The sequence below is a fragment of the Lipotes vexillifer genome, unplaced genomic scaffold, assembly GCF_000442215.2.
Source record: "Lipotes vexillifer unplaced genomic scaffold, Lipotes_vexillifer_v1.1 scaffold263, whole genome shotgun sequence".
NCBI lineage: Eukaryota > Metazoa > Chordata > Mammalia > Artiodactyla > Lipotidae > Lipotes > Lipotes vexillifer.
Genome location: NW_006796752.1, coordinates 3,526,866 through 3,536,496, shown reverse-complemented (window position 1 = coordinate 3,536,496; position 9,631 = coordinate 3,526,866). Strand labels below are relative to the sequence as shown.

Sequence of the window (9,631 nt, the reverse complement as noted above, 5' to 3'; positions counted from 1 at the left end):
TCCAAATCCTGCCTCACATTGCCTGAGCTCTTGAAGCTCTATTCCCATCTCAAAGACGGCCCAAGCCCCTCTGCGGAACCCGGGCGTGCCAGCCCACTGCTGTGTCATCCTGTCCCCTTCCCCGGGTCTCCAGGAGCTGGCGGCCCTCTCTCTCCCTGCCTACCCTCAGACCCTTCTCCACTGGGGCTCACTCAGGCCCCTGGTCACAAAGAAACAACCACTAGCCCAAAGACTGGAAAAAAACGTTTTAATAAATACAAAAATCTCCAATAATGACTCTGCTCAGCTCAGGGGCAGCAGGAGTGAAGTGGGGGGGACCCTTGGTGCTGAGTGAGGATAAATTAAAAATCCCAACAAGCCAGTGACATTATGTACAGAAGGAAAGGGGGTGGGGGCTTCCAAGGCAGAGGCGAGAGGGCGACAAGGCCGAAGTTGGAGTGGACATGGCATTGGTCGGCCCTGGCTACCCCTCCCCCTTGTGGAGTTGTGGTTCCCAGAGGTAGTGGGGGAGGGAGAAGAGGCAGAAAAGGGCCGAAGGCACTGGATTCCCCGCAGGAGAATGTGGGGTCCCCAGCGCCCCTCCTCCCCCAGCCCAGGCCCCATCCTCTTGGTCACGCGGCCTCTTCTGGCTGCTCCCTAGGAGCCTTCAGCTTCTTTCTCCGGCTCTGGAACTGTCCTGGTGTCTGCAACTGCTGGAGACAGAGGGAGTGAGCTTTAGAAGAGGAGTGAGGGAGTGGGGCGGCAGGCAGGGCACAGCAGAGCTCCTCTGTTCTGGTCCCAGAAAGATCAGAATGTTTTCAGCACGTCAGCACACACCAGTTGCCTGACTTTAGCCTAGCTGCCTGATTCCTCTGGGCGTCAGAAATCTCATTCCTAAAGAAAAGGTAATCACGAACAAGTCCACAAGTTTGCTGTGACGGGGGGACGGGGTGGCACTTGTGCAGCAGTGGGCCCTATTCCCGCCACACGGCAGGGGCTCCCTTCCCTCCCCAGGCGTCCCACAGGCAGCCCAGAGCTGCTGCCCCAGGCCCCTCACTTACACCGCCGCCGGGCTGTGCAGTGGGAACAGCAGCGGCTCTCCTTCCCTGGGCCGCAGGACAGTGGCAGTGAACAGTCATCCCGCTCACAGTGGGGCACCCCTGCCTGGTGCAGGACAGACCAGATCCTGAGGGTCCCTGAGGCGCTGGGGCACAGCGGCCTTCAGCCTCTTGGGGGAAGCCCACCCCCAGGAGCCTGCCCTCCCTGGGAAGTTCCCCTCCCCCAGGCCAGGCCCCCAATGCCCGCCTCACACAAGCCCTCACTTACCCCACATCTGCAAGTGATACAGCTCATCTCCCCAAAGGGGGGCACCGAAGGGTGCCAGCTCTGGCTCTCCGGGAACCACTGCCCTGCAAAACGGCAGCCCCGGGGCCCATCAGCCTGCATGGGGTCCCCCAGTTGGGGGTGGGCCCCTGACCCCACTGTTGGCAGGGAGAGAAGGAGGGAAGGAGGAAGAGGTCAGTAGATGTGAGCTCTGTGAGGGCCATCCAGGTTTTATTTGTCACCCAGCAGTTTCTGGCACTTAGTAGGTGATAAATTTGGATGGATGGATGGATGGATGGATGGATGGATGGATGGATGGATGGATGGATGGATGGATGGGTGGGTGGGTGGGTGGATGGATGGGTGGATGGATGGGTGGATGGGTAGATGGATGGGAGAGGAACTGGATCCCTTCACAGCCCACTAACACATGCACATTCTTTCCAGCGCATGTAGATCCCTGGCTCCAGGCTAGGCACAGAGCAATGCCGGGTAAATACTGACTTAGCTGAGACATCCATTCCATCCACCCTCACTAGGCATCCCCTCACCATGCAACCCCCCGACAACCCAGGACAAGGACAAAAAGCCTTATCTGCCCCAAGAAGCCTCAGTGCCCACCCCCCTCACCTGGACACTGTTTGCAGCAGTCAGTGGGGTTGGCACGGACAGGCTGGGCACAGGCCAGCCGGGGACACTGCACCTTCTCACAGTGCACCTCTCCAGTGCCCCCCTGTAGGGAACCATTGAGTGAGGGGTATCAGGAAAAAGGAGGAGCACATAAGCCTCCTGCTTCCTCCCTCTCCTTTCCCATACCTCCAAAGTAATACATCCATGGCCTTTTAGTCAGAGGCCCTGGGCTGGAGATTTTTATGTACCTGAACTCAAATCCTCATTGTGGCCCTGCAAGGTAGGTGCTACCACATCTGTTCATGGGAAAGGAAAGTGAGACTCGGGGACGCACAGAATGTGCCCAGGGTTACATGGAGCTAGTCAGCCGGCAGAGCCAGAGTTCACACCCAAATCAGCCCGTGCCCTTTTCCTTTCTAGGAAGCCAGCTCTCAGAGCCCAGGGAACTCTTCTCATGTTATTTTGATCCTTGAGCCCTCCTCACCGAGACTGGGCTCTCCTCTCCTTCCAGCCCCCTCCCCAGCTCTGCAGACCCGCTGGGTTCCAGCACCAGAGAAGACTGGGTGGCCATACCTTGCAGGTGCAGACAGCACACTTAATTAAGCCAAATGGGGGCACGACAGGATGCCACCGGGTGCCCGCTGCCCGCCAGCTCCGGTCGCCATCAAAATAGCAGCCTGGTGGGGGACAGTGCCCAGCTGCCATTAGCACTGAGTTCATTGGCTGGGCCCACAACCAAGGACTGAGCCTCAGGCCAACCCCACAGTAGTCTAACCGCAGGGCCCACTTGTGGGCCAGTGAATCTGATGAAGCCTATCAGGTGTCACTTGTAACCTGTGCCCCTCAGCCTCCCTCCACCCCCATAAACACTCTCCGCCTCCCACCCCCACCCCCCGGTCCCACCCCACAGCTCCTCTGGATTCCCTACCCCTCCACACCCACTTCTACTCACCCTCTCCAGGGTCCCTGTTCTTCGGCAGCCCCGGCAGGTCTCCGACATCTTGCTTCTCTGTGGATCCAAAGTAGTGAAAGCAGACGGTGGCCCCCTCCTTCCCTCTGCAGAGGCCTCACGCCCACACGGTGGACCCTCCATTACCCTCTCCACTCCTGCAGGGCACTCACCCGGGCACACAGGGCAGCACTGATCCGGCACCTGCACCGGGCTTGGGCAGCTGGGTGGCGGGCACACCATGGGGTCACAGATCACCGTGCGTCTCTACGGGGAGAGGTTGGGGGTTGACTGCGATCCTGACCCAGAACCCAGGCCCCAGTGTGCCCTTCCAGGGCCTCTTACCTGGCAGGTGCAGAGCGAGCAGAGCGGGTCATAGTTAGGAGCCCAGCGAGCCCCATGGGGGCGCTGCTGCCCCTCGAAGAAGCAGGTGTTAGGGTCTCGGAGCCGCCCGGGGCCACCAGGTTTCACTGGCGCTGGGGCATCTGGGCCTAGCACAGCGGGCAGCGCGGCCACCTCGGCCACCGCTGCATCCAGAGCCCCGGGCACCCGCACTTCTTTGGCCCCTGCTGCCGCCAGGCGCAGGCCGCCCGCCTCGCACTGGTTGGCGATGTGCACCTGAGAGGAGAAGCAGGTTGAGGCAGCGCCCGGGCTCCCCCTTGCGTCTCCAGCAGCAGCGGCCAGTCAGCCCAAGACACCCTGAGCACCCCTGCGCCCCAGGAGGATGTTATTATCCACGGCAATCATCCCAGCTGCCAAGGACAGATGGTCAGCTACTAGCCTCATTAAGTACCTCGTCTGGCTTCATCCTCCCAACCAGCCAGGAGGGAGTGTGTGTGATTCTACCAGCCCCGGGGTTCAGAGAAAGCAAGGGACTGACTAAGGCACACAGTGCTAGCCCAACCCTGGACCATCCCCACCGGCCCGCACTGCCTGCCTACCTGCCCTCGCAGCTCCCCTTGGGGACTACCCTTGGTGGTGATCAGCAAGGAGGCAGAGCCCTGTGCTAGGTGCCGCAGCAGCTCAGGCTCCAGATCCTTCACCACGCCCTGGGCCTGTGAGTAGACAGAATCAGGGACGGGAACAAGGCACTCTAGGGCTGAGCTTACCATTCCCAATTCTCAGGTAAAGACACTGAGGCCCAGGGAGATTAAGTAAGGCCTCCAGGATAGCAAAGCCCAGCAGCTATGGTGTAGAGCTCAGAAGCCAGGTCTCTCTAGCCCCGATTCCATGGCAACCCACCCCACGTCGGGGGCTTGGTCCATCCCACATACCCCTCTGGAGGTTTAGGATATTACATACTATCCAAGAGATCCCACCAGAGTAGGATGCAGGAGAAAGGATGGATAATAAAAGGCTGAGTCAGATTCATACCCGGGTCTGTCTGACTCCTGAGGCTGCCTGCTCTCTGCTTCTCCTGCTAAAGGCCCACACAGCCTTTCATGCGAGAAAGTAGATCTTTTCCAAACTGCCTCCCACCATCACGTCCTCACCTCTGGGCCATAGAATCCCTTCAGCAGCCGCCGGGGCCCTGGCATCCCAGGAGGCCCGAGGAGGTGGGCAGTGATGGTGCCCTGTTCTGAGCCACCAAGCCCAGCCAGCAGCACTTCATAGTGCAGGTGACAGTGGGTATCCAGGGAGAGCCAGGCATGCCCTGCTGCCTGGCTCTGCACGGGGGGCAACACCAGGGCTCCTGCCAGGGGCACAGGTAGTGCTGGATCCAGACAGAGGAGAGGTGACAGATGAGAAGGTGGCCTAGAGCAGAGACTCAATCCCGGCATTCCCCGTCTCCCCCAACACGGACTCCACAAGCTGCCAGGCACTGTCCACAGGCCCAGGGCTGGGGCAGCAGCAAGTGAGAGCCCTGCACCGTGTGTGGTAACAGGGAGGGTCTCCCGGCAGGGCCACCCTATACATCCCCACCTTCTCCAGATGCCAACTGGAGCTCAGGCACAGAGGAAGACACCACGCCAGACTCTGGCCCTCTGGCACCATCCCTCACATGCTTGAGTCACAGGTTAGAGGACACCAAAGGGCAGGCAGACCCCTGGAGCACTCACTATCATGGCGGGCGCTGTGCCCACTGTAGGGCAGGGCAGCCACGTGCCCCCGCAGCTCTCCATCTGGGAAGTCCTTGGTGCCCACGTTCAGGAACAGCTCATTCTGCAGCAGCATATGAGCCCCCCGGGCACCCAGCCCAGGGCAGACACCCACAGCCTGGGGGGCAGGGAAGGGTGAGCCCCAGCTGTAGCCTGCCAGGTCCCAGATGAACCCCTCCTCAGCTTTCACACAGGCCCAAGATTCTGAACCCTTTGCATGTTTTGTGCCCCCACTAAACCCATACACACTTCCTCACACCAGTAACACTGGATAAGAACCTGGCAGGCCCAGGTTCAAGTCCCTTCCCTGCCACTTCCTACCTATGCAACCATCTTGAGGAGTTATTTAATCTCTCTGATCCTTCACTTCGCCATCTATAAATGAGTACCGTGAGGGCCAAAAATAACAGAAGCAAGACAACCAGTACAGTTTGTGACACATAGAAAGGTTCAATAAATGGCAGCCACCGCGATCATGTTTACTATTACGTGATCTGCTGCACTGGTCTCCCTGTATAACTCCTTCCACTTAACATGAGCTTCCTGAGACAGGGGCCACATCTGATTTTCTTTGTACTGCAGTCTTTAGCCTGAGACTCACTAAAAATTGTGTCCAGTGAATCAATGCATCAGTGAGAGAGCCTGTGAGTGCGTGAATGATGCAGAACATCCCTGCTCATCCAACATGGCTTCCCACAGCCCCCTGCACTGTCAGCTCTGGTGCCTGGGACCTGTGGCTCTGCTCTGCCTGAAGCACTCACCATGTATCCTCCCGGCTGGAGTCCAGCCATGTGGCACAGGACAGTGTGCTGGTTCCTCCGCTGAGGCTTGGTCTCCAGCGTCATGGCCACCACCTCGCTGCCTGTACCTACCACCTGTACCTGGAGGGCAGGGTCAGGGAGGGCAAACTGGAGTAGCAGAGAAGGCCTGGGCCCTGAACCATTGCAGGCCAAAGCCCCGCCCTGCTCTGCTGCCCTCCCACCTCCTCCATCCCCCAACTCTTACTTGGTAGATCAGGGAGCCATTTCCTAGCAGTGTAAGGCTGGCTGAGCCGGCTGCACCTGTCTGAACGGGGATTAGGGCATCGGCCCCACAAAGGACACTTTGCAGAACTGCAGAGGGGCAAGACAGGTGGAGGCAGGCTTGCTGCATGGCCATTCACACCCCCAGCCCCCAGGATCCCCCCTATATCCCCCCAGCCCCTCCTCTGGCACTTCTCTGTGCCTCTCAGTTGTGTGTGCCCGGGGTGCCAGGTTTCGCCCTGCCTCACCATCACAGCTCTGCCTGGCAGCAATGTGTCCACTGATGCGCGGCCCTGACCCACTTGCCCTCTCCAGGGCCATCTGCAGCTCCCCCAGCACCAGCCAGTCCATCTCCTGGGCTGTCAGGTTGGGCAGCACTTCAGCAAAGCCCGGCTCCTGGGGGCAGAGCAGGGTATGGTGGGCACAGCAAGAGGCCAGAACCGGTGGCAGTAAGAGCCAGACCCTTGCTCACCTGGGCTGAGGCATTGACCTGGAGCTCTCGCAGTAGCTTCCCCTGGTGTAGAATCTGGAGCCGCAAGGGAACCTGGGCTGGTCCTGCAACAGCCGCACATGTGGATACCTCTGAAACATAGGTGATCTCCCTACCCTCCTCATATGTGCTGCCCCCATTCCACTTACCCCCACTCCTGGCTTCCAGCAGCCCACGGAAGAGCAGCAAAAAATGCAAGGAGTCCTCTGTGTCACTGAGCGTGAGGAGGGCAATGCCCCCTATGCCCTGCTGTGGGGGGCCTTCCAGGGTCAGGATGGCACTGAAGGTCTCTGGGGGAGAAAGGACCATGAGAGCCCACCAGAAAGTCCCCTCCTCAGCCCACTCCATTCCTGGGGGTAGAGAAGACTCCAAACTTCACGTCCAGGAGCTGTTTGCTCCCCTCACCTGCGGCCAGGGCCCGATGCCGGATGAGAGGCCCCCAGACCTCCCCTGAAGGATGACTGGGTGTCACGAGTGCCACATGCAGCTGTTCTGCCCTAAGGAGCCGCAGAGACAACCGAGGCACTGCTCGCCACACCCCACAGACCTGGAACAGAGAGATAAGAAGACTCTACTCAGAATGCAGGACAGGCCTGCTGAGAGGCCCATGTCTCGTGAGGAAGGAATATGGGAAGCTGCCCCCAGGCCCTCCTAGGAAGTTTGAGAAGGGGCCCTGGAGCCAGATGCCAGGGTCCAAATCCTGGCTCCACCACTTACTAGCTGTGTGACCTTGAGCAAGTCACATTCTGCTACTGAGCCTCAGTTCCCTCATCTGTAAAATGGGCATCATAATGTCAGTGCCTTTCTCCCACTGGGCTGTTGTGAGGACCCAAGCAGGTAATGCAGAACATGCTCTCAGCACAGCGCCCAGACTGGATAAGCACTCATAAACGGCATCATCTCACCAGGCCATCTTGGGTAGGGGCTGCAGGGTGTTCAAACAGGATGCTGCCAGTGGAGTCTGAGAAGCGGATTCGGGTAGGGCGGTCCAGCCTGGTAATAAGAGTCCCCTGAGCACGGACTCCGAGCCTGAGCCAGAAGCAGCCCCTCCAGCCTCTCCCAATTCTCCCTCCCTCACCCCCAGCGGACCCCTCCTCCCTCCTTCCCCTTTCTCACCGCCGGTAGGAGATGGAGAACCGCAGACTAGAGCGCAGCAGAGACACTCGGGCCCGTGCCACCGCTTGCGACCTTGGCCCTGTCAGCAGCGCCACGAAGTCTGTGAGGGAAGGAAGATATCCCTAGTGCCGTCACCCGCTGCTGCAGCCCGGCCCCAACCATGACCCCGGTCCTCACTTGCGCAGCCCCTGCCTACCCGTGTGGCCATCTCCACGCCCCCGATCCTCAGCTCCGGGCTCCCCGCGGTCGCTGTAGCTTCGGTGCTCTGGGTCCCGCGGATACTCGAAGGCCAGGCCCGTTGGCTGCTTTTCCGGACCGCTGCGCTCTGCACCGGGGGTGGGGGATGCGGGTTTCAGCTGGGCACGAGGAGGGCCAGTTGGCCGCTCCCTTCGCTCCATCCGCGTGGCCCAGGACCAAGCATCGCGGCCCTGCTGCCCTCCTATCACCGCGGAGCGGGCCTTACCCTGGGGGCAGGTCTGGCAGCAGTGTCCGGGCAGCTGGCGCGGCTGCCCGCAGGCCAGGGCTGGGCACTCGGGTTTGATGTTCTTGCAGCTGACCCTGCCCGTGCCCCTTGCGCGGCGACCCCATTGAGGCTGCTCTTAGAGAAGACGGGAAAACCGAATGAGGGCAAGACGCTGTTGGTGAGACTCAAAGGCGAGCAGAGAGGAGGCACGGGACCAGGGCAAGGTCCTTCCACGGGGTGAGACTGCTCTGCTACATACAAGCTGCATAACTCTAGACAAGTCACTTAACCTCGACGGGCCGTAGGGTCCCTATCTGAAAAAGGGGAGTAACGATAGTATCTATCTAGCATGGTTGTACTAGGAGTTAAGCGAGAGACAGACGAAATGGAGCTGGCAAAGAGCCTGACACACAGTGGGTGATCAATAATAGGCAACACCTGAGACTTGAAGGGGGCTCTTCCTCCCCGCTTCCTCCGTCAGAAAAATATCCCAAGTATCTGCAGACTGACTTCTCTTTCTTCAGCAACTCCGAGTCCCTCCGACCTCCCAAGACCCCAGCGGTCCCCGACCCGCGAGGGACCCGGCCACGGCCATTGGGTCCACTCACCGCCTCGCAGGCACACAACACGCAGCGCATCACCCCGAAGGGCTCCCCCAGGTCCGGGTGCCACGTCTCGTCCAAGGCATAGACCTTCCCGCCGAAGGAGCAGCCTACGGGGACGGACTTGGCTGGCGGCAGCTGTCCCGCTCCTACCGTGTACCCGCCCCGGGCGCTGCCGGCCGGGCCCCGGGTCCCCGGACGCGACGCGCCTCGCGGCCCCCGCCCACCCCTCCGGGCCGCCCGCCGCACCGAGCCACCTGCACCCGGCGCCCCCTCCGGGCGGGCGCAGACTTGCCCCGAGCAGGACTCCCCGCCCGCGCCTCCCCCGGGGCGTCCACCTACCTGCTGCTCCCCGAATGGGCAGCGGCTCCTTCTCGGGCCGGATGGGCAGCGCTGGGTGCTCGGGGCCGGCGCCGCGGGCCGGCCGGGAGCAGAGCAGCAGCAGCCCGAGGAGCAGCAGCGGGGCCGGCGGGGCCGGGAGGCTCGGCATGACGCGAACGGGACAGCTGGGGAGGCGGGAGGGAGGAGGGAGCTGGAGAGGGAGGAGGGAGGTGGGAGGAGGGCCGGGCCGGGGGCGGTACGGCGGGAGGGGGCCGGGGCCAGGGCGCGGAGTCGGCGCCGGGCCGGGCGGGGCGGGAGGAGCGGCCGGGAGGAGCGCGGGCGGGCTGGCGGCCGCTGACCCGGGCCGTACGCGGCTCTAGTGCCCCGGGCGACGGCTCTGGCCCGTTTTATGCCCCGCGCCCGGCGCCCCGGCCGGGGGCCTCCTCCTCAGCAAACGGGGCGGCGGCGGCGGCTCGGCGAGGGGCCGGGCTGAGCCCGGGGGGTCCGGCCCAGCAGCAGCGGCCCGGATCGCGAATGGGGGAGGGGAGGGAGGGGCTGGAACCGGGCAGGGGAGGAGGGAGGGGCTGTAGGAGAAGGGGGAGGGGAGGGGGAGGGGGGGGGCCAGGGGGCGCAAAGA

General features: G+C 61.8%; 1 protein-coding gene across 2 annotated transcripts; it reads right to left on the bottom strand.

Moving 5' to 3' along the window:
• Window positions 1-224: 224 nt before the first annotated feature.
• CHRD (chordin) lies at window positions 225-9,254 on the bottom strand. 2 transcript variants are annotated; one of them, XM_007468971.1, is made up of 23 exons: window positions 9,016-9,188; window positions 8,680-8,783; window positions 8,072-8,201; window positions 7,805-7,933; window positions 7,609-7,708; window positions 7,398-7,485; window positions 6,898-7,039; window positions 6,642-6,782; window positions 6,475-6,557; window positions 6,251-6,398; window positions 5,986-6,092; window positions 5,742-5,861; window positions 4,942-5,098; window positions 4,375-4,595; window positions 3,823-3,936; window positions 3,227-3,499; window positions 3,055-3,148; window positions 2,885-2,941; window positions 2,506-2,609; window positions 1,933-2,035; window positions 1,306-1,460; window positions 1,041-1,143; window positions 225-692 (listed from the first exon to the last, which is right to left on the bottom strand). In XM_007468971.1, the coding sequence occupies exons 1-23, from the start codon at window positions 9,161-9,163 to the stop codon at window positions 637-639; spliced, it is 2,877 nt and encodes a 958-aa protein (XP_007469033.1). In that variant the 5' UTR covers window positions 9,164-9,188; the 3' UTR covers window positions 225-636. The 2 variants fall into 2 exon arrangements, with proteins under 2 accessions (XP_007469033.1, XP_007469034.1); XM_007468972.1 differs by having other exon boundaries at window positions 231-689; window positions 9,016-9,254.
• Window positions 9,255-9,631: the final 377 nt, after the last annotated feature.

Excerpts from the sequence above, each read along its gene's own strand:
- CHRD (XM_007468971.1), bottom strand. The coding sequence starts at position 9,163 with ATGCCGAGCCTCCCGGCCCCGCCGGCCCCGCTGCTGCTCCTCGGGCTG. Across the intron at positions 6,399-6,474 it reads AGGTCAATGCCTCAGCCCAG|GAGCCGGGCTTTGCTGAAGT; the intron begins GTGAGCAAGGGT and ends CTCTGCCCCCAG. Across the intron at positions 1,461-1,932 it reads CTGCTGCAAACAGTGTCCAG|TGGGGTCAGGGGCCCACCCC; the intron begins GTGAGGGGGGTG and ends CCCTGCCAACAG.